Raw genomic sequence first — 25,249 nt, forward strand, 5'->3', positions numbered from 1 at the left:
GATAGAAACGGTCAAAGGAAAAACACAAGTTTCCAAAATTGGCAAAAATGGGACTCCTAACAACCACCTGGAAGACCGGATACACAAAAACTGCCCCCATCAGGTAAACAGCACTTAAAGATGTCATCTTTCAGAGGGAGGAGAAAATCAAGCTGCTTCATATCTGAAAATATCCACACCACCACTCAGCGCCGTGGGTCTGAAAGGACGTGTAGCTGATCAAGAAGAACCTCCCTGAGAAAAGGAGACGCTGGTGTTCTCAGAACAATGAATTGACCACTCCAATGTCTAGACCTCATCACTGAATGTGTTTGGATCACAAGAAGCAGGAACATGTAACCAACTTCTTACACTGAACTTTGGAAATGTGGAAAAATATCTGAACAGATTGCTTTGAAAAACTGGAAACACTTAATACTGAATAATGTGATATTTTATGTACTTGTTGGGGCTCCTGTGAAATTTTCTGGTAAGTATATGCTTTTTTCTTCATGCTGAAAAATGAATAACTCATACTTGGCCATTTGGACTGGAAATTAACTAAATGATTGCTGCTCTCTTTATACAGTACTGTGTATGATTTCCCAGATATTCACCAAGCCATAAAATGGTAAACACGCACCTCTCTATCTTCTGTTTTGGTAGTTAAGCACAACTGAAACCAAAGAATTTTCCCTGAAACTTTCAGACATCTGACATCAACAATTCAAAGTAACAACCTATCACTCTTTACACCTTTTGCCGCAGTGTTTTTAAAGATAAAAATTAAGGCCAAGTCTCACGCATCCGACTACATCTCCCAGAATCCACTGGGAGATCATATGATCACATGACTGTTGAGCTTCCCTCACAAACAGAGTCTCACTCAGACTCCATCTCCCAGAACCATTTTTCAAACTTTTAACTGTTCTTTGAATCTGGAGCCTTGTTTTCCTACAAAATCTCTTTGAACATGGAGCGGTTGCGATAAGTGCCTTCTAATTTTTGGGTGCAGAATGTTTTTGCAGTTTATGCAGATGCTGGCTGTTCAGACAGTCACACTGACGCATATCGGATGTCAGATTCAGTGTTTTTTGCAGTTCACACTGATACACAGACACATCTGTCACATATGAAGTAAAAGATCGGATTTGGCCACTTTCCCTGCAATAGGAACAAAGCCTTACATATAGCCACCTATTCAGCCTACAGCAGTTTAGCTCCGCCCATTCAAACTGAAGTTATAAGGAGTGTTTCACCTTTGAGAGTTTTCTGAATGAAGCACAATATGGGGCATCCACAAGAACAGAGCACGTTTATCTTATATAACATAGATAAAAAGTGGTCAGAAAATGGTCATAAAAGAATGAACTATGACCAAATTTGTTATATCAAAAAACTGCACAAAAGATGGACCTCAATGAAAGAAATTGCAAGAAAAATAAGAGATATGGGCTGTTTAAGTGAGAAGCTTGATGAAAACTAAGCTAAGACAAAAGACAGAGAGGTTTGGATGGAGTGGATGGAGATGGAAATGGAGATGGAGATAAAAGATATGAGAATGTGAGTGGAGATGGAACGGTGAGGGAAAGAGAGAGGGAGGGATGAATAAAGAGAGGGTTAAACCTTCATTTGCGTTGATTACACCAGAACTGCAAATGGTGCAGGTTTGTGTGTGTGTGTGTGTGTGTGTGTGTGTGTGTGTGTGTGTGTGTGTGTGTTTTGGCTTCTTGTAGAAAGTGTAGTATGAACCTCAGGAGTGAGCGCTCTGAGTTGTGACAGGACTTTCTGCTGCGGGAAATTAGGACTGATGGAGATTGCATGGGACCAGTTACACAAACCACTAAGACAAACGACCCTCCAATACGGCCTCTGAGTGCACGTACCATTCTGTGCCTGATTACCTGAAAGCAGCTTTCTCAGTCCTAGCCTTCTCCTCTTTCACTCAGACCATCTCTCGCTCTCTCTCTCACTCTCTCTCTCTCTCTCTCTATCTGGGATAGATATCAGAATATCAGAGTGATTGCTTAGTAGTTTGGCTGGAAATGTCATAGCTGATCATCTCTTGGACCAACGTCCTGAACCTCATTCCACCTAAGGAGAAAGTCCAGAAGCAACATCAACATAATACAGGCAGCAGTAACAGCCATGACACTCTGGCCTTCTCAGCACAGTACAGTAATAACAAAGAGGGAAGAATATAAAGATGAAGCTAAACGAGAATTCCAAATGTCAAAACTGGATTCTTAAGATCTTTTACATCTCAGTTGTTGAGATGTAAACAAAGCCATTCAGAGTGGTGCGGTGAAATAGTTCAATTGTCAAGAAACTTACTGACTCATGTTTCCTTACAATGGTGGTCATAGAAACCAGTGGTCACAATATAGCATTTTTATTTACTGTCCAAAACAACCAGTGAACTTTCATCTTCTGTGTTTTATATATCGCTGCTGTCGGAACAAAACCTCGTATCTCCAAAATAGTGACTTTACAGGAGAAGGAAAAAACATACTGCACTTTCAATGTAAGTCAATGGAACCAGAATTTTTCCCGTGTCATTTTGGGTCATTTCTTTTAGGCCACTCATCACAAAATTTACAAACAATGTAAAGAGTAACAGATACTTCCAAATTATGTCAAAAACTGAAAAATGCCAAAAATGGAGATACAAGGATTTCTTCCGACAGCAACAATATAATGTTTATAATGGCGAATCTGAAATAATGTATTTTCACTGGGGACTATTTTGCCTTACAACAACCTCCATATATCCACTTTAGGTTGAAAGATTATTGCCAAATTACTGGAAAACATGTCCCAGACATCAGGCAAGGCATTGTAGAGATATAGAAATGCTTCAGACGTCTGGTTCCTACCATCACTACTGTGTACAATTCTGACTTTTTCTCTAGAACAGAGCATTTCACATCAAACCACTCTGAATTACTTTAACATCTCAATGATCTAATTCTTCAAATTCTCTGAAAGTTCTGTGAACTTCTGACAGAGATTTTGAATAAATATTTCCACCATCAGTTATGAAATAGATTAGATATTGTAATCAATAGCCAAATAGGCAGTATTGGCTAACAGAGAACATCAATTCTCTCACAAAGGGTCGGCCTTAGTCTGTCTGCACAGGAGGTTCTATACACTGGAATGCCCCTGGGTTCAAAGACAGGTCTGTGTGTACTTACTGACCCAGAGAAGAGAGGTACAAGTTGACCTTGAAGGGTAAAGCAGACTGGTAAAAACCATCTGAAACCAGTTTTTAGGAGTAAGTGCAACATGCAACGGCCAAATTGATGGACGAAGAGATATACCTATTAGAGAATGAGCTAATATCAAAATCTGAGAAGTAAGGCGCGAGGACATCAAATTACCCCAGATAAATGGTCTATAAACGGTTGTTTGGAACACTGCACAGCTGGGACTCTGCTGATGAAATAAAGAAGAAGCCTTTTCCCCTCTTCCACAAACTTATCTTTTGAGAACTTAGACTTAAAACAGTTATTAGAGACACTGTTTAGCCAGTATTAAAAGATTTCTTTTTTTATTCATAATATTATGTTGGAGGCCTGGGGTTGAAGGGCATAGCCTTTCACTTTCCTAACTTCTCCCTCAAAAAAGGAGACAAAACAAAAAGGGGAGGGAAAAAAAGAGACAAAACAAAAATGATTAGTGCTGAAAAAAGCCTGCAAGAAACACAGAAAGCACTCACTTGCATTTTCTCTCCCGTGCTGTGTACAACAAAGCCGCTCTTACTAATTGCTCACTATGGTCAAAATAAAAAGACAGCTCACTAACGGGGAATTATTTAAAATTCTAAATGAGTCAAGGAGTCAACTTCATAATGGAAACATTACCACCTGATTGGTACATAATATAATAAGTCCTCTCGTCTCGTACAGTCTACAACTTTTCTCTGTTCTGGCACCCAGGTGGTGGAACGAACTCCCACTGGCTGGCTGTACAGCAGAGTCTCTTGCCGTCTTAAAATGCAGACTGAAGACTCATCTCTTTATACAGCATTTAAATGAGCACTTAACTAAGTATTGATTGTAATGTATTTTACTGCACTTATGTATTGTACTGTACTGTATTGTATTGCTCTGACAGCTGGGATAGACTCCAGCACCCCCCACAACCCAGAAGGAGAAGTGGCTTAAAAGATGTGTGTGTGTGTGTGTGTGTGTGTGTGTGTGTGTGTGTGCACTGCTCTGTGTTCCTTTTTCTCTGACTATCAACAGGGACTTTTTGTTTCTATCAGTATCTGAGCTCAGGACTGTCTTTCTCTCTAACCTATTGGTAACTAGCAAAGATACTTTCTCTAGATGGACAAAGCACTTCTTGTAAGTCACGCTGGACAAGAGCGTCTGCTAAGCGTCTGCTGTAAATGTAAGTGTAAATGTAAATTTGAGATACTGAAATACTGAAAGTCAGTCTAAAACTACAATATGCAAAATATATAGATATATACATAAAATATACCTTCATATCTGTTACCTAAAAAATAGTTTAGCTGGTTGGTTAGTGTAGTGGATAACACTGTAGACTGGGGTTCAATCCCTGCCTGGGTAAGCACTCTACCCTATACCAATAAGAGTCCTTGGGCAAGACTCCTAACACTATGTGGAGAAGGGGGCGTGGCCAAGCATCGAATACGGGATGGAGAAGCCGGTAGATGTTTTTCACCCGTGCCTTGTTCCTGCCAGTTTACTTATAGCCATCTCTTCCTTCAGTAGGCGGCAGAGCGCCGAGAGAGAAGGAGACCAGTGAAGGCGTGAGAGCAGAGCAGAGCTAAGCCGATCTGACGGAGCGGAACTAAACTAGAAAAAGAGAAAAGAAAGGGCTGAAAAGTCCCAGCGAGCCTTGTCTTATTTTGTGGGCTGAAAAGCCGAGTTTTTCTGCATTGCAATAAAAGCCCTCTGTCTTCACACCTGCTCCCAACATCTTTCCTCCACCCCCCTGTTAAAGTCATTACACAGTACCTTCACCTACCTGTATAAAATGATCAAATTGTACGTCGCTCTTATCCAGAGCATCAGCCAAATGACCTAAATGTGAACATACTACGAGAATTACCCTGTTAACTTAACACACTCCAGGCAAGAAATAGGAATAACCAAAGTGAACTTTTTCACTCTTCCTTTTTCGGTGAAGGGCAACAGAGAGGAACATGTGGCTACATTGTGGCCTCATTATTGGTAGAGTATGCATGCGTGTGTGTGAGTGCTCTAAGCCTTGGCGCATTCGCCCTCCTCCTGCTCTTGCAGGCTGGGCAGGTCCAGGCCGAGGATGTTTAAAACATTAGCAAGCGCATGCGGTACACCTTCGCATTGGACGAAAATAAACGGCCCCATCAATCACGGACCTGGCGAGGCATCTACCTTCTTTTTTTAACATTGCCTGCAAGGAAAGTGCATGAAAAAGAGCCCTGTGTGTTTCTAGTGCAGAGTTGGACTTCCTTTAAAACAACGGCCTCCACTACCTGCCCCAAATGAGCCCCACATACAGAAGAGATTGTAGTTTCAGAGTTCCATTCTGTCTAAGTAGTTATCACTCTACATTCATTTTACATTAGATAATTAATTACATGGTTGCATAATTAAACAGATTTAAAGTACTGTACAAAAGACTAAGACATTGCTTTATTTCCTTCAAGCTGATGGTGTTCTCAGCACAGTGGACTGACCACCTTAGAGTCCAGACCTCAACATCACAGAATGTGTTTGGGATTACTCGGATCGTGAGATGCAGACAATGTAACCAACTTCTAAGACTGAATTTTGGGTGTGTGGAAAAAAATACCTGCAGATTTCTTTAACAAACTGAACATGAGCGTCCTGAAAAGAATGGAAGCTATATTAAAGGCGAAGGTTGGACATTCGAAACACTGCAAAAAATCTTTTAAATGTAGTGTTCAGAGTTCTGTGTAATATACTCTTAATATATGTTTCCTAATGAAAATGACTAACCTTGACCAGAAATGAAATAAATGAAGAATGGATACCGTACATTGTATGTAAGTGTAATTACATATACTTAAAAAGGAAATTTCTGCATAATTATATTGTTAAGGTAAACAAAGTCATTCAGAAAGGTTTGATGTGAAATGCTCAATTCTGGAGAACCTGACAGTCAGAATTGTTGACAGTGAGGACAAAAATAAACAAAAAAAAAACAGACATCCGAAATATTTAATATCTCTGAAAGCTGCCTCACAGGAAACTATTACCTGACTGAGTTCTGAATATGGCGCCGGATGTCTGAGACATTGTTTAATGACAGTTTTGGGATAATATTTTAGCCTAAAACACAACTGTGCCATGCACCCGTCCCCCGGGCCCCGATGACAGCCGCAAGAGCCGGCAGGAAGACAGGGCCTGAATCACCCAAACACCACTGAGGGACACAAGTAATGGTGGGAGTAGGACGTGAGTCGACAAGAGAGTGGGGTTGACAACGACAGCTGCAAAAGGCATGAAGATCCGCTGCCCAGGTCCCGCCCTTGTTCTGCTTCAAGGCTGCTAGACTACTCCTTATGTTTGACCCAGGTGGCCGAGTTGTGGGGTCAGTGACGGGGTGGTGGAGCAATAAGCCTCTGTCCCATCTTCGTGGCTGTCATCGAAGCCCAATGGACGGGTGCATGGCACACAGGTTTTCTTATTTTATTCATTCATGGTGAAGGGGTACACACAAGGCATTGTAAGGCCAAATAGTCCCCAGAGAAAACTTATTTTTTAGATTTATGACTACTTTACCTTTATCATTATTTCATAGAAATACATAGAAGACACATGTAGGTTCACTGGGGGCTTTGGTAAATAAAATGGCTATATTTGGCTATTCCCTTGGTTCCCGTTGCCACTACTGTAAAGAAATCAGTAATCAGAAATCAGAAATCATTTCCTACAATGAACCATTTCACATCAAATCACTCTCAACAAGTGTTCACATTTCAACATCTGAACTTTACAGAAATTTTGAAAAATTGGTGGAATAGTTGTGTAACAGTAACACAGTAACAATTACACTACACACTACGGAATAAATTTTATGATGAATGACACAGGCGGAGCTGACAAACTGTGCAGCAATAGAGGGGCCGCAGTCCGCAATGGAACATCTATATAATAGACCTATAAGGTAGGTGGCCCTCATAAAGTGGAAGTACAAGGTCGGTGTTATTATAATGTGTATGTGCACATAATAATAATAATAATAATAATAGAAATGCTGCTCTTATAATACTCAGAAGGTCAGTGGTGTAATTATAGTGACACGGTGCTTCCAACATCACTCACCCACACAGCCCTGACCATCAGTGTCCTGGTAGCCTGGGTCACACTGGCACACGAATGAGCCCACTGTGTTGTGACACACCCCATGCCCTCGACACACACTCCTGTTTAGAGCACACTCGTCCACATCTAGAGGAAAGGAGAGAATGTATTAACTCACATTTGCATTCCTCTGTGCTCTATAAGTGGAAATGAAGACCTTCACTACAGGCCAAAAGTGTGGAAACTTTGTAAAAATCAACACGAAAAAGACAAAGAACAGAGATTTACACTGATCAGGCATAACATTCTGACCACCTCCTTGTTTCTATGCTCATTGTCCATCTTATCAGCTCCACTTACTGTATAGCTGCACTTTGTAGTTCTACAGTTACAGACTGTAGTCCATCTGTTTCTCTGATACTGTGTTAGCCCCCTTTTACTCTGTCCTTCAGTGGTCAGGACCCCCATGGACCCTCACAGAGCAGGTACTATTTGGGTGGTGGGTCATTCTCAGCACTGCAGTAACACTGATGTGGTGGTGATGTGTGTGTGTTGCACTGGTCCGAGTGGATCAGACACAGCAGTGCGAGATTTTAAACACCTCAATGTCAGTGCTGGACTGAGAATAGTCCACCAACCAAAAATATCCAGCCAACAGTGTCCTGTGACCAGTGATGAAGGACTAGAGGATGACCAACACAAACTGTGCAGCAGCAGATGAGCTGTCGTCTCTGACTTTACATCTACAAGGTGGACCGACAAGGTTGGAGTGTCTAATAGTGGACAGTGAGTGGACACAGTGTTTAAAAACTCCATGCAATATGCTTTTATTATACAAAGAAGGTTTAACCAATGAGGAGGCTGATTGCAAGAGAATGATCAGATGAAATGTCAGGATAGTGCATGAATGGATGATTGAAGAAAGTCCTGCATAAATTGTACACCAACAGGCACAATGACAGACTGAAGCAGCTGGAATGAAGCACCAACCCGAAGCACATACTGAAACATTAATTAAAGCACTGAACTCAAACACTGGACTGAAGCACTGAACTCAAGCACTGGATTAGATAGATAGATACTTTATTGATCCAGAAAGAAATTAAGCAGCTGGACTGCAGCACTGGATTGAAGCACTGGACTGAAACATGAACCAAGGCACCGATCTGAAGCACTGAACTGAAGCAGCTGGATTGAAGCAAATGGACTGAAGCACTGAACTGAAGCAGTAGACTGAAGCTTCTGGACCAAGCTACACTGATTTAACTCTAAAAGGCCCAAAGCTTAAAAAGATGCACAATAACATCACATGCTTGGGACGACGCCCCTTCGACAGACTAGGGCTGCACCCTCTAACTCAACGAGATGACTAACCAATCATAGATTTTTGGCCATCTACAATTATTATTTATTTGTTTGTTAAAACTGAACTACAGTTAAAATGAAGGGGCCATATAATAATCAATCCTTCAAGAAATTATATACACCCTACAATTTCATCATGATTTGGTACAATTTGATTATTTTGGTATGATTCATTTTTTATTTGAAAGCCTTTTTAAAAAGTTCAAAACTTTGAAAGTCACAGATTTTATTTTGGCCAAACAATGTACACAGAATATACTGAATATTAATATGATTTATTATAACCAAGTGTGGAAACTTTGCTTAAACAAAAGTATGGGTACTTTATCAGACTTTTGTTCAAAAATACACTCAAGTGAAAGTAACAAGGATTGACATTTAAACACGCTTAAATATATAAAAGTAAAGAATACATAAATAAAGAATGTTTACAAAGATAAATTTAGAGTTTTTTTTTCGTTTGGTGGTGTGTAGTGTGGTACCACTCCTCAGACAGACAAATTAGCAGTGCCACATATCACACATTAAAGGTGGCAGTAATCCTTGTTTATGAACAAGCAGATGTGTTTCAGTGATGCTCCTAACACTAAATCAGGTGTGTTTTATGAATATTGCCCATAGTGTATAATTAAATAAAATTTTCCATTTAAGCTGCAAAAAATGTTTAAACTCTTTTTAAACACCTGAAGAATGGCTTTAGTTGGGGACAGCCCTTTAACATACACAGCAGAAAGACCAACACAGCATGACAGAAGATAATGATACTACATGGTGGTCATGTTGACTCACCCACACACGATCCGTGTGTGTTTCGGGTGTGGCCTGCTGGGCAGGGTACCACACACTTGTAGGATCCAGGTGTGTTCTTGCACTGCCACGCCCCACAAATGCTCTGCCCAAACTCAGCACATTCATCGATATCTGGCAAACGGCACAAGCAGCCAATCAGCATGAACTGCTTGCTACACACAAACCAATCAGCAGTAAACCAATCACCAAACAGTTGCTAGGATATGGTAACGAAAGTAATCAAATTGGGTTCTTTTCTTTTTACCCTGGCAGGCATGACTGGCCGGCTCCAGGCGATAGCCTCCATCACATTGGCACTGAAACGAGCCTTCTGTATTTATGCAAGTGCCGTTGAAACATTTACCGCTGTTGGAGCATTCATCAACATCTGTGAAAAAGTAGGCAAAAAGAAATCGCTTAAACTAATGTGAAATGCATGATTAGGACTCAGTATCAAAAGTCAAATTTATGGTACTGAACAAATCTATTTGGGGTGTCCTCGGAAGTTTTCCATGATCAAGTGTAAACTTGATCCAAGAGCCAAGAGACTCAACAGTGTGAAAGCAGAGTTTGAGACAGTGGGGCTTAACCAGGCTGTGAATTGGGGACTTCATACCACGACAGTGGATTTTGATCAGGCAGCGAGTTGGGGACTTCACACCACGACAGTGGATTTTGATCAGGCAGCGAGTTGGGGACATCACACCACGATAGTGGATTTTGATCAGGCAGCGAGTTGGGGACTTCACACCACGACAGTGGATTTTGATCAGGCAGCGAGTTGGGGACTTCACACCACGACAGTGGATTTTGATCAGGCAGCGAGTTGGGGACTTCACACCACGATAGTGGATTTTGATCAGGCAGCAAGTTGGGGACTTCACACCACGATAGTGGATTTTGATCAGGCAGCGAGTTGGGGACTTCACACCACGACAGTGGATTTTGATCAGGCAGCGAGGTGGGGACATCACACCACGACAGTGGATTTTGATCAGGCAGCGAGTTGGGGACTTCACACCACGACAGTGGATTTTGATCAGGCAGCGAGTTGGGGACTTCACACCAGGACAGTGGATTTTGATCAGGCAGCGAGTTGGGGACTTCACACCACGACAGTGGATTTTGATCAGGCAGCGAGGTGGGGACTTCACACCACGACAGTGGATTTTGATCAGGCAGCGAGGTGGGGACTTCACACCACGACAGTGGATTTTGATCAGGCAGCGAGTTGGGGACTTTACACCACGACAGTGGATTTTGATCAGGCAGCGAGTTGGGGACATCACACCACGATAGTGGATTTTGATCAGGCAGCGAGTTGGGGACTTCACACCACGACAGTGGATTTTGATCAGGCAGCGAGGTGGGGACTTCACACCACGACAGTGGATTTTGATCAGGCAGCGAGGTGGGGACTTCACACCACGACAGTGGATTTTGATCAGGCAGCGAGTTGGGGACTTCACACCACGACAGTGGATTTTGATCAGGCAGCGAGTTGGGGACTTCACACCAAGACAGTGGATTTTGATCAGGCAGCGAGTTGGAGACTTCACACCATGACAGTGGGGTTTGACCAGGCAGCGAGTTGGGGACTTCACACCACGACAGTGGATTTTGATCAGGCAGCGAGTTGGGGACTTCACACCATGACAGTGGATTTTGATCAGGCAGTGAGTTGGGGACATCACACCATGACAGTGGGGTTTGATCAGGCAGCGAGTTGGGGACTTCACACCACGACAGTGGGGTTTGACCAGGCAGCGAGTTGGGGACTTCACACCAGGACAGTGGGGTTTGACCAGGCTGTGAGCTGGGATTTCACACCACAATAGCAGGGTTTGGCCAGGTTGCGAGGTGTAGAATTTGCACAGTAAAGGCTATTTTATCCCACTGCAATCTATTGATGCCTTTATCCGCAACTTTCAGAAGTGAGACATGTTTACAACAACTAAAGACACACACACACTTAAAAAATGGCGCACAGATATAAACACACCCACAGACACAAACACTCAAAGAAATGTAAACGCACACAGACACACATACAGTGATGTGGAGCTGTCCACTGGGCTGGAGCAAGTCAGCACTCAGTTTAAAATATTCCTCCTTGTCTAGACAGTCAGCTGAAAAGCTTCCTTCTTTCTTTTTACTGAAGGAAAAGGGCATTTCAAACAACTCTGGCACAGCACACACTGGCAGGGCTCCCTCCCAACTGGAGGAAAAACTGCAGCAGTCTGAATGTGAAAGACATTAGGACTCCCTCCCCCCACCACACACCTTTATGCTCTCTGTCTTTTACTTTCTCTCCCTCTGATGAGAGGAAACATGGAAGCAGGGAATGTGGCTTTTCTGCCGAATCAGATTACATGTGAACAAAAAGATATGCATCAGAAGCACAATGCAAAACTACGGCCATATCTGCTTGCCAAATATTGCTACATTTATGTGTTTGTGTGCATTTGAGTTCCAGCCTTTTGAATTTCTCACAGCAGAGTGAGCATTTTCATGTGAGCATGCGACAAAAAAAAAAAAAACACTGACTATTCTGACACAAGCAACTCATTCTGTGACACATTAAGGGCCACATCTACAGAGGACAATACACCGATAAGCCTAAACATTATGACCACCTGCCTAATACGCTGCTGATCCTCTGTGTGCTGGCAAAAAGGCTCTGACGGGCTGAGGCATAGACTCTACAAGACTGAAGGTGAAGGTGAGGTGCCTTGTGTTGCACCAAGACATTTGCGGCAGATCATTTAACCTGTAAGTTGCAACGTGGAGACACAGAGGACTGTAATTCTTGTTTCAGGACATCCCTTGATCAGGTTAAGATGTGGGGAATTTGGAGGTCAGCGCAACGTTTCATTACACTGATCAATGAGTGCAGCTTGGCAGGGGCCATTATCTTGCTGAAAGATTGAGGAATACCATTTCCATGAAGTGGTGTACCTGGCCCATAATGTTAAGGTAGGTGTGGGTGAAATTGACATCCACATGAATTCCTGGACGCAGGGTTTTCCAGCACATTAGCCCAGAGCATCACACTCCCTCTGCCAGCTTGACTTCTTCCCACAGTGTACTCTGGTGCCATCACTTCCCCAGGGAAACAGCACAACATGTACACAGTCGTCCATGTCATGTAAAAGAAAATGGGACTTATCAGACCAAGTGACCTTCTACTATTGTTTCAAGATCCTGTTCCAATGTCCAATGTAGGTGTTTTTGATAGTGGACAGAGGTTAGCATTGGCACTCTGACCAGTGTACAGCTACACAGCTGTATGCGGCAGGACGTTGCATTGTGTGTTGTGACATATTTCTCCTGTAACCATCATCAAAATTTCTCTGCGCTGTGCCAAATGAGTCCTTCTATTGGTTCGAGCAGCCTTCATTGCCCTTGCACATCAGTGAGTCTTGGATGGCTAACACTCTTTCGCCGGGTTGTGGCTTGTCCTTCCACAGACCAGTCAGTAGGTACTCACCACTGCTGACCGAAAGCACCCTACCAGCCTTGCTATTTCTGAGATGCTGTGCTCCAGTTGTCTTGCTATAACAATTTTGGCCCTTGTCAAAATCACTCAGGTGTACATGCCTGCCCATTTCTCCTGCATCCACCATGTAAACGACAAAAAACCCTTGAAACACACCAGTGTTGCAAGATAATCAAAAGTATTTGCCCTATCTGTGAGTGGTCATAATGTGTTGGCTCACTGATTTACATGGAAATGTACAGATCTGTACAGTGTAAATGTCTGAAATTCAAGGTTACTGTTCTATAGGTCAGGTGGTAGCATTATACCTAAGGCTTAATTTGTAAGTAATGAGGTCATGGGACACTTAGTAGTGATGAATCCTGCACGTTGATATGGCTTGTGGAGCATCAAACATACATGTGAGTGTGAGCTTTTCCAATAACATCTTATTTTTTTACTAATGTCTGTGTTAACAAGGCTTTTGAATATTCACTCAAACTTGGGTTTCTCAAAACTGAACAATAATCGTCTAATCAGTGATGCACCAAAATAAAAACTTTTCACTAAAAGTGATATTCACGAAACACTTATTTATACTAAAAAAAAACATTTTAAAAAATCACTAAAATTACATAGGCTACATTACATGCCACAAAATCCAAGACCCTTGATAACAGAGAATGGTTGGTCGTGCACTTTGGCACTGTTGTTTGTGAACTTGGCATCCTGTGTATTGAAAGAGATTTCCTTTAGGTCGGATCAAACGTAGTGTAGAAGTTCTTGCAAAGCTGTATACTTTCTTGATAGTTACCATCTAAATTTCTACATTTCTAAATCATCTGTCTAATGTCTTTCACAGAAACCGGGAAATTGTGTCACATGGCCAGGATTTCACTGTTGATGCGCTACGGCTCAAATTGTTTGAACTGGTCAAACAGCCATGACCAACACCGGAAAGGGAATGAAACAATCAGTGTTTTAATCACTATTTTTTATTTCTATTACCATTTAAATCACTTGTAAAGGTTTAGATTTAGACACTTGCAACAATGAAGTGGTAGGCTGTTTATCTCTTTTGGATTTCTGTGATGTGTGTGTACCTACCTTCGCAGCCAGGAGGGTCTTGCGTCCACACATATCCAGGCTCACAGATGAAGTGAAACGAGCCCTCTGTGTTCACACATTCTCCGCCGTGCACTCGCAAGTGGCTCTCCTCCACGCACTCATCCACATCTGCACAGACAGTGGGATGAGCTCTGTTTACTTGGGACTAACAGCTGGTAACCGTAACCATGTTGTAGTGATCAGATCACCATCCGGTCAAGACACTTGCTCTTTTCAAACGCAGCTTATATACCCATAGTAACATGTTTTGAGGGGGGTCCATGAGGGGGTCCCTGATTTAAACTAAACATTTTTGCTCTTCTGTAATGTTGACAGAATACATTTGGATGGAAACATATAAAGCAAACTAAATGTTAACATTCTAAGCAAGCATTCCGACCTTTATTCAAGTAATTTTATTGCTGTTTTTTTATTGTGGCAATTATTTATTATGATGAAAGCTACAGATGTGGCATTGCAGCTGTCTTTGGTGTGATTATTTTCACCCCTCTCCTTTTATCCTCATTGCTCGCTAACAGCTCAACACCCAGTCACAACATTACACACACAAAGAGTCAGCAGTGTCCTAATTAATCTGACAGCAGAGCTACAGAGAATATATATTCTGATTATGTTAATTAAAAATTGCCAGAAAAATGGCCACTAGAAGGCCTGTACAAAGGGGCTACGGTCAATCAAAGCATTTTGCAATTGTAATAGAGAGCATTCCAGGCATTTTGAGCTACAGAGAAGACAAAAGACGGCAGGTTATGTATGCTTTGCTTCAACATTCGCGTTTGTAAGTTTACATTTGAATATGCATGCAGACGCCTATACACAACTTGTTTAATGAGAAAGATGGAAACAAATTTGAAATCTGTGGATGGAGCACATGGACGTTAGACCTTGAACACGGTTGAGCTTGAAAAATCCAATCAGAATGCGTGCTTTACAAAGAAATGGCATATCAGTATTGAGCCATTTTCAGCTGGAAATGCTTGATCAGATATCTGTGGGTATGAAAATGACCCCAATCCAATTAAATCTAACCTAAAATAGCAAACATTTACACTGCATGACTCTGTGTGACTACTTAATAGAGTAAAAGTAGTAGAATATTTGAGTAATTTGAGCATGATAGCCTACTTTTACACAATCATCTTAAATTAAGTGCTTTGCTAAAAATAGTTCAATTTAACACTTAGTAGTTTTAAAAGAAAATATATTGGATCAGTATTGAGTGATACTCAAGGTTTCAATATTAGTATTACAAACAGTATTTTGCCTTTTCTGTTGACTGCCTCAAGATCAGGATAGCAAGATCAAATGACATGCAGTTACAAATATGCATTTTAAATGCATATAAGGACAAAATCTAATTTAATGCCAAGTGCAGGTGTGTAAAATCTTACCTTGGCAGCTGGTGCCGTTGACTTGCCGGTACCCTGGTGGGCAGAGGCAGTGGTACGAGCCCATGTTGTTAACACACTGACCCACACCATCGCACAGCCCAGACAACTCCTGACATTCATCGACATCTAAAAAGGAACAACACAGACGATCTGTAGCACATACATACAGTCTTATATATGTGTTTGTTTATGTCAGGGGTATTTAAATAAAATTCAATAAGGGCCAGTTAGAGAAAACATCCTCAAGTGAAGGTCCAGAACATCATAATGTCTAACCTGCATCGTGACTCAGTGCCATATACTGTTTACTGAAGTAGCCAAGTAGGAATATCAGCATCTTATACAGTCGACAACTGAATATCAGATCAAATAAAGTCCAGTTCAGTCAGATTTCAACAACATTTACTGTCAGTTTTCTCTTTTTAGATCACGTCATGTGGAATAACTTCCCTCTGACTCACTTTCCTCTCTGACTGCTGTTTCTCTCCTCGTCCCTCCCCTGTGTGGCGTCACCCAGAGTCTCAGTGCTCATCGTAATGCACAAATCTGATTGGCTGAGTAGCTGTGTCTGTGTCTGGACTCGGACCGCAGTCCACCTATTAGTGACCTCTGGTTTATGTGTTTGACCTGTGTTTGTGTTTATTCCACATGTTGGTGATCAGGATGTGTATGTTTGACGGCTGGTGGCTACACTGTCCGTATCATTCCTACCTGGAAGCTGGATTCAGATTTAAAGACCTCTACTGTTCACTGTGTATTGCGTGTGTGATATGACTGTCCGTATGTCGTGTGTGATGTGAGGCTCTGTACCGTCACATTGCTCCCATGATGAAGCCAACCTGAAGCCAGTCTCACAGCTGCAGATGAATGACCCCTCTGTGTTCTGACAGTGACCCCTTGTGCACACACTTTCATCCTGACACTCGTCAATATCTGCAACACACACAAATACAAACACACACACACACACACACACACCCATACTGTTAGATTCACGTCGTTTTCTCCTTGTTATTTTCCTTCTGGCTCGATATGCGTCTGCCGTAATATTAGAGCACTACTGCTATTCAGTGCAGTCTCACTAACACATTTCAAACTCAGAGCATCATAACTCACTCCTCACTATGAGCCTTCATCAAGCTACAAAACAGCGATCGCCTCAGGCTGCTGCCGTGTTTTATGATTACTACAAAATATACTGACACATACGCTGCACAAATATACCTCCGCATGCTGAAAGAGGCCATATGGCAGCTGCACTGCTAAAGTTTCAAAACACACTAAGATGTAAAAGCTGCCTGTTTTCAATTCTGTTTCTGTGATGCCACTTTATCAGCTCCACTTACTGTAGCTGCACTCTGTAGTTCTACAGTTACAGACTGTAGTCCATCTGTTTCTCTGATACTCTGTTACCCTGTTCTTCAGTGGTCAGGACCCCCATGGACCCTCACAGAGCAGGTACTATTTAGGTACTCCAGCAGCACTGCTGTGTCTGATCCACTCAGACCAGCGCAACACACACTAACACACCACCACCACGTCAGTGTTACTGCAGTGCTGAGAATGACCCACCACTCAAACAGTACCTGTTCTGTGAGGGTCCATGGGGGTCCTGAGCACTGAAGAACAGGGTAACAGAGTATCAGAGAAACAGATGGACTACAGTCTGTAACTGTAGAACTACAGAGTGCAGCTATACAGTAAGTGGAGCTGATAAGATGGACAACGTTATAAATGTTATGAATATCCACCTGTTCAGTCAACACTCATAAAAAAGATTGTTCATCAAGGGTTCTTTAGTAAAGGACATGGTTCTATTTAGAACCCTGAGTTCTATATAGACCCACTTTATGCTTAAATAGTTCTTCAGATTGATGTGGAATGTGTTGCATGTGGTTCTATATGGCTCCTTTCTGAAAATGACTCTATATAGCACCACATTTTATTGTTACAATGTCAAGCTTGGAACAATAGAAGAACCCTTTTTGTTGCTATACAGAACCATTTTAAAGAGGTTCTATAAAAACAAATAACCATTTAAAACACATTCATTAAAACACATAATCTGATTAACCATTTTACCATGCAGTCTTAAAAAATGGTTCTTCAAGGGTTCTATAGAAAATGGTCCTATATAGAACCAAAAGAACTGCATGATTAAAGGGTTCCTTCCATGATGAAATGGTTCACCATTTCACCCTGCGAAGAATCATTTAAGCATGAAATGGTTCCACATGGAGCTCATGCTTCTAAACAGAACCATTCCCTTTACTGAAGAACCCTTGAAGAAGAGTGTAGTCATACTGAAGTGATAAGAAGGTTTTCAGTCCAGGCTGCTTTTTGAGGCACATTGCAGGGCCACTGGGAACAAAGCTCATTTACATATGTCAGTCTTTAAGGCATAGTAACAAAAACAGCCTTGGGGAAATTGGAAAACGGCCAGGAAAGATTAATCATGTCTGTTTCTGTACATAAAACTATACAAATATCATAAATGGCCCTCTGAGGGGAAATAAAGGAAAATACAAGAAAACTGTAGGATATGAGCCCCTAAAATATCCTACAAACACGCTCCTGTACAGAATTCCAAATACCATCTATTGATTCAGCAGGCCAGAAACAACCACTGATAGAGAGTGAGAACTTGCCAGATATTTCCCAGTGATTTATGCCCAGACACTGCGAGCATCGCCAGTGCACTTCAGGATCGCAAGATGGAACTTCGGGCTTAATCGAACGAGTCAGTCTGAGACGTGACTTTCCTACGAATTCGTCGCTGCTTCGAGACAGAAAAATGTCTCTCTTCCTTTTCGAGATTGAAAAAAATCCACTAAAAATCAAGTCCGCAGGCCAAGCAGAATGTTGCACACAACTCATAATAGATCCGCACCGTCTCAAATCCGATCCAACCTACTGGAGGAACATCTATCTTCCTGTATTCCTTCTCTCATCAGCTGGAGTTCCTGGTCAGAAATGAAGCTCATGCAGCAGGAGGTATTTGTATGCTGATTTAAAGGGCCTACAACATGCCAATATTTCTTGCTTTATGGGCCCATATTCTATGTTTTTCTAGCATTTTTTTCCCCCAATGTCCACAAAAACAGCCACAAGTCATTTTTACATGACCATTTTCCAACTCCTCTTTACCTCTCAGAATTAAACTGCCTGTCATATATTGCGCTTCACGATAGGCAGGTCTGGACTGCAGGCAAGCCAGTCTAGCACCTCTTACACTGCTGTAATGCAGAATGTAGCTGGACATTGTCAGGGAAGGCCCTGAAAAAGATCCCAACTAGATGGCAGCATATCTCTGTTGTCGGACCAAAACCTCGTATCTCCAAAATAGTAACTTTACAGGAGAAGGAAAAAAACCTACTTTACTTTTAATGTAGGATTCAAGGATTCAAGGATTCAAGGAGATTTTATTGTCATTCGCATCACATGGTACATGAGGTGGAACCAAATTAAGATCTCATGGTCCAGTTTACACCCAAGAGCTGTTATTAAAATAGATAAATAAATAGAAGTACACAAGAGAGGGAGAGTAGGAAGTTAGCAGCAATATGAAGTCCAGAGTGCAAGTTTGCTATAGCAGCATGATATTGACTTAGAGCAGTGGATAAAGTGTCTAGATAAAGTGGGAATAATGTGGGAATAATGTAGGAACCAGGAACCAGATATCTGAAGAGTTTAACGTCACAAAGTTATTAGATGATTTATGACAATGTCGAATGATGTCTGAGACACTGTTCTCGGATCATTTTGAGATAAAATGATGAGCTCTAACAGCTGTTATACGTATTAATGGTGGATAGATACATTCAGGACATTGTACGACTTAGCAGTCCCCAAAGAAAACACTTGTGGATAGCAAATAAAACGTCTATATTTATGTCGTAGACATCGTGACCCCTGGTACCACCACTGTACAGTAAGAGTCAGTAAGTTTCTCTACAATGGATTATTTCACACCAAACCACTACGAATTGTTTTATTCACACCTCAACGACTTCATTACGTAGAAAGTTTGGATGTCTTTAACGTGCTTTCCTACCTGTACAGGCTTTGCCGCCAGGAACCGGAACAAAGCCCTCATTGCATGTACACACGAAGTAGCCCTCATGGTTGGAGCACTGACCGTTGGCACAGGCCGTTCCGTCCAGACACTCATCGATATCTGCGCACAGATTGGACAAGGGACAAAATGAGGATACGTTGGGGCGCTGACAGAGATCACCTTGGTGGAGCTACAAAGAAGGTGTTTCTGATAAAGTGGCCAGGGAGCACACTCATCCATTCTCTCCCAGCCGGCATCTGAAATATTAGTGCTAGCTACACTCTCAGAGAAAGATTTATAGCTCTCATAACAGTGTGAATTTCCACTGTATGTTGGGTCTTTAAGTTTTATGATCTTTCAGCAGGTCAGAGAAGCAGAGGCCATCAGAGTCAGCTCATATAGAACTGGAGGAGAGTCAGAGAGGAATAAGACCATTAAGTCTGCCCCTATGAGGGAGTGCAGATTGAACAGATAAAGGCAAGGCCGCACATATACCCATACAAAAGTTCAAGGTCTGAATCTGGAATAAAGCGCTTTTCATTTTGCCTTCCATTCACTTTCTATGGAGACGGTGCGGAGAGGTGTGTGGGAGCGAAAGTGGAGGGAAGCAGGCGATTAGAGACTGAGACTCGCTCAAGTCTATGCAAATGAGAAGTGAGTTTCATCAAGCAGAAGCCAATCAGATTGTGGCTACTACATATGATGATTCTTCCGACTTTCGATTAAAATCCTTTTGCCTTGAGCGTCTCTTCATTTTATTAAAACGAGTGAGTGAACATTCCATTTTCAGACATTGGGACCCACTTATTTCATATTCTAAATATTTTAACCTCCTACCTTCACAATATGTCACGAGCAGGGTCACTTTAAAAGAAAGCAAAAAGATCTTTTATGAAAAATAGAAAGATATAAATGGATTATTATTCTCACAAGTAGAATTTTGGGGTTATGCCAGAAAAGTAGTAAGTATCCTAGAAGGATTCTGTAATGTATCTTATTACTATATGATAATTCCTTATACGATAATCATAATTCATATTACCATAGGATAGTCATTGTAACATAACCATAATCTAACATAATTCTCTATAATATCTAAGGTCTAAATCATTTTTTTCAGTTTTGTGGCATAGTTTGTCTGACCAACAAATTTGGCAGAATGTTCCACATAATTACATATAATTACATGGACGAAAGGATCAGACACAGCAGGGCTGCTGAGTTTTTAAACACTGCGTCCACTCACTGTCCACTCTATTAGAAGCACCTGTATTGTCAGTCCACCTTGTAGATGTAAAGTCAGAGACGACAGCTCATCTGCTGCTGCACAGTTTGTGCTGGTCATCCTCTAGTCCTTCATCAGTGGTCACAGGACGCTGTTGGCTGGATATTTTTGGTTGGTGGACTGTTCTCAGTCCAGCAGCGACACTGAGGTGTTTAAAATCTCCAGCAGCACTGCTGTCTGATCCACTCAAACCAGCACAACACACACTAACACACCACCACCACGTCAGTGTTACTGCAGTGCTGAGACTGACCCACCACCCAAACAGCACCTGCTCTGTGAGGGTCCATGGGGGTCCTGACCACTGAAGAACAGGGTAACAGAGTATCAGAGAAACAGATGGACTACAGTCTGTAACTGTAGAACTACAGAGTGCAGCTATACAGTAAGTGGAGCTGATAAAGTGGACAGTGAGTGTAGAAATAAAGAGGTGGTCATCATGTTAGGCCTGATTGGGGTGTGTGTGTGTGTGTGTGTGTATATATATATATATATGAAAAATGCAAACATTGCCATCTGTTATAAACATGCCTACTCATCTCCTATAGCAGTGCTAGGAAAATTCCCTGCTGGTGACATATTGTTTTTGATAAACTCCAAGCGGCAATTTTTGGAAAATCCCAGTCATTTTTGCCATTGAAAAATCCAGCTTAGAGCGTTTTTTTTCTAATATGAAATGAAAATACATGAAAATACAACCTACAACATTCCTCTGTGCTTTTCAAACATGCACCTCTACACTGAGGCTCAATCTCTTACCTACACATTGGCCATCCTTGCCCTGGAATCCCTCAGGACACGGGCTGCACATGTAGGAGCCAAGAGTGTTATAGCAGAGACCGGAGGGACACACGCTTCCATTCTGACACTCGTCCACATCTACGAGGAGAGAGAGGGAGCAGGGCAGAGAGAGACAGAGAGAGAATGAGAAAGAAAAGAGGTGAATTAAAGCACGAAGCACGGGAAGAGAAGAATACACAAAAGAATAAGCAAGCAAGGAAGCTCGCTTCAGTGTTTGACCGCACTGTCTCATCCATCTAGCTCACTATTTGGCAACATTAGGATGACTCTTTGGCCAAAGTGGCTCGTTATTTGGCAAAGAAGCCTGGCCTTATTGATGGCTGTTATTGCTATCCCACAGAGAGGTGAGAGGGAAACGAGCGGCCTGGGTGGAGCGGGGCTCATCCATTCCCTCCGTCTCTAGACACAATGATACACTGTCATAAATGAAGTGGTTTGAAAGAAAACACCTCAACTGCAAAAACACTCTGGCAGCAGAGATCAGACGAACAGCCCCCCAGGCAGATACTTACATCCGTTAGCAGTCATTAATGTACCTTTATTTCCTCATGATATGGATCCATGTGGGTTTAAGATGTTTGAACTACCCTTATGCGAGAATACGTCAGGAAACATGATCAAGACTGACCGCTTGTCTTCTTCCACTATATGCGTCAGGTATTAGACATCAGCCGTTCCTTTAGTAAGTTTAGGAACTGGATAAACTGTTGTAGCTGATAGAATCAATCAAATCGTGGGCTCCCAAGTCTATCTGCAGGTGAATTAACAGGACTTTAAAGCTACATTTCATTCACATCATATGCCTCACTGATCAAACACGACACAAAGGTTCACACTCGTGTAGGTCAGAGACTCAAATCCGTCATTAATGTGATGATCCGGCCTGAAATGACCCTCATGAGCTCCTCCTACTCAGTGACGTCACGTGACTGAATCACTGCATCATCAGAACAAACTAACGAGCAGAACGAGCTTCGCTGAGAAGATCATTAACTCTGATCAGCTCTCAGCTTCATTATTAGAGCCAGACGGAGGAGGAAAAGGTGAGACGAGCTGCTTTTCCACCGTTTACAGGCTGTAACGTCTGTTCGGCGCTGCTGCCAGAGTAACACTGAATGGCGTTCACGCGCAGTGGGAAAAAAAGCACATGAATTCTGATCTGAGCGTCACATTAAAGCTGCATGGCCATAAATCGTATACGTATCTGATCTGGGACCACATATGAAAGTTGCTCAGGTCAGACTTGAAAAGATCAGATGTCCACACAGCCCTGAAAACATCAGATCTGAGTCACATTAGGACAAAAATCTGATCTGGTAATGTGAACGTAGCCTAAGTCAAACAGCAATAACTGTTCACATGTAAAATTATGTAGTTCTTAGCTATCTGGGTTGGTTAAGTAATTGTTATGTACAATAATAATCCAGAACAAATCAGGCAACACATGTTTCTCCAGTGTTATGGATGACAATATCTCACAGTCTCAAAAACCACAAGCAAGTCATGTTGAGGTTACTCGCATCACCTATATTCTACAGCCACAGATAATGCCTGTGGCGCCAAGCAAACCTGACTGCTAGCCCAGCTACTGATCTATAAGCTAATATATGTTTTATTTATTAGATTCGATTTAGTTGTTGGGGCTTCTGTGTAGCTTTCTGTTAAATATGTTTTCTGCTTTTTTCCAACTTGTACTTAAAAGCCATTTTGACTTTTTAAAGTGATTCTGTTCAAAATGAGTCCAGTGCAAGTAGCCAGTGTGGTGAGTGGTCAATACCTTCGCACTGTCCGCTCTGGCCCAGTCTGTAGCCGCTGCCACAATGACGACAGGTGTAGGAGCCCAGCGTGTTCACACAAAGACTGTTCTCAGGGCACATACGAGGAACCTCACATTCATCTACATCTGTGTGTGTGAGAGAGAGAGAGAGAGAGAGAGAGAGAGAGAGAGAGAGAGAGAGAGAGAGAGAGAGAGAGAGAGAGAGAGAGAGAGAGAGAGAGAGAGTGAGAGAGATAGAGAGAGAGAGAGAGAGAGGGAGAGAGAGAGAGAGAGGGAGGGAGGGAGAGAGAGAGAGAGAGAGAGAGAGAGAGAGAGAGAGAGAGAGAGAGGGAAAGAGAGGGAGAGAGAGAGAGGGAAAGAGAGAGGGAGAGAGAGACAGAGAGAGAGAGGGAGGAGGGAGAGAGAGAGAGAGAGAGAGAGAGAGAGAGAGAGAAAGGAAGAGAGGGAGAGACAGAGAGAAAGAAAGAGAGGGAGAGAGAGAGAGGTAGAAACCAAAGGTGAGAGATAAAGAGGAAGACACAGAGACAAAGGGGGGCATAAGAAACAGAAATAAGACAGAATTTCAAGAGAAAACATAGGGAGAAGATAAAGAGAGAGAGAGAGAAAGAGAGAGAGAGAGAGAGAGCGAGAGAGAGAGAGAGAGAGAGAGACAGGTTGAGGCCGAAGGTGAGACATAAAGAGGAAGACAGAGAGAAAGGGGGTATGAGAAAGAGAAATAAGACAGAATTTGAAGAGAAAACAAACCAAGGGAGAAGACAGATAGAGAGAGAGAGAGAGGGAGGGAGAGAGAGAGGGAGAGAAGAGCAATATTCATTAAATCAACTCTAGAGAGAATATACAGGGCTTCCTTTGGCCTTGGGTGGGCTGCACTGTCTCTGCTTTAACAGATGTCAAATGGAGCGATGGAAAGAAGGAGAACAGTGGAAACACAAAGAAGAGCTACATTCCAGGATAAACTACTAGCTTCCACACTGGTTATAATGTCATGCTGTTCTTGAAAGATCATCTGCTACATTTCAGAGCACAAACTACAGACAAATACAAATAAGTTCCCAGATTCCCAGGATAAGAGGCTCATCCTGATACCCAGTCTGTCCTACAGCTGTCCAAAAGCTTCAACAAACTTACATATTGCATTTTTTTTTTGCAAAGGTAACACATCGTTTTGAAAGTCCACTGTAGATGCTTTGACCAACATTCAACTAAATATCTATTAAATCCAACTGAACTTAAAACTGAGAGTGATAGATACTATAAGCCTTCTCCTAAACTTACAGCCACAACCATAGCATCCACAGATCATGTATAGGGGACCAACAAAATAGTGACCAAGATGAGCAGCCAAAAGTAGGCTACCATACTCAACACTACTGAAGCACTCTGCTTCCCCACAGGAAGAAATAAACAGCTAATAACATGACATCACACAACGCGAGCCGGCGATATTTCAGGACAGATTTGTCCCTGAGCCTTCAAAAACCTTCCGACTTTGTTCACATGTGGTGAAAAAGCATTTCCCACAAGAAAACACTTCCACGCTCTCTGTGGTTGGCCAACAGCTGGGACAACACTCATTATGATCCCGCTCCCAACCCTCATCCGCTAACCCGCTAACCCAGCTAGCAGCAGGCGGGCTACATTTAGTGCATTCTGAGGGCAGGACCAGCAGCCCAGAAATAGACCTCCTCTAGGTCCCCAGGACACAGCGCTTAGAGCCAAGAGAGAAGGAGTGGTACTGAATGGCCCATGAGGGAAAACAAGTAGTTCTATACGGAGACATTACCTAGTTAAACGAAGAACTGGAAAGCTGTTCAGGAATACACTCACCGGCCACTTTATTAGGTGCTAGTAAAAGCTTGGACCCCATTTGGCCTTCAGAACTGTCTTAATTCTTCGTGGCAGACTTTCAACAA

General features: G+C 42.3%; 1 protein-coding gene across 4 annotated transcripts in view; it reads right to left on the reverse strand.

Annotated features, from left to right (window-relative positions):
- ltbp1 (latent transforming growth factor beta binding protein 1) overlaps positions 1–25,249 on the reverse strand; it is a 208,150-nt gene that overhangs the window by 36,317 nt on the left and 146,584 nt on the right. For 3 of the 4 annotated variants that reach the window (XM_037542090.1, XM_037542089.1, XM_037542088.1), the window contains 9 exons: positions 23,337–23,462; positions 21,518–21,637; positions 19,471–19,593; positions 16,227–16,349; positions 15,417–15,542; positions 14,005–14,133; positions 9,685–9,807; positions 9,420–9,551; positions 7,287–7,412 (listed from right to left, as the gene is read on the reverse strand). In XM_037542090.1, the coding sequence (XP_037397987.1) occupies positions 7,287–7,412; positions 9,420–9,551; positions 9,685–9,807; positions 14,005–14,133; positions 15,417–15,542; positions 16,227–16,349; positions 19,471–19,593; positions 21,518–21,637; positions 23,337–23,462 (1,128 nt within the window). The remainder of the gene's footprint in view (positions 1–7,286; positions 7,413–9,419; positions 9,552–9,684; positions 9,808–14,004; positions 14,134–15,416; positions 15,543–16,226; positions 16,350–19,470; positions 19,594–21,517; positions 21,638–23,336; positions 23,463–25,249) is intronic. The other variant, XM_037542091.1, reaches the window with a different exon arrangement.

Source organism: Pygocentrus nattereri, chromosome 10 (genome assembly GCF_015220715.1).
Source record: "Pygocentrus nattereri isolate fPygNat1 chromosome 10, fPygNat1.pri, whole genome shotgun sequence".
Lineage (NCBI taxonomy): Eukaryota > Metazoa > Chordata > Actinopteri > Characiformes > Serrasalmidae > Pygocentrus > Pygocentrus nattereri.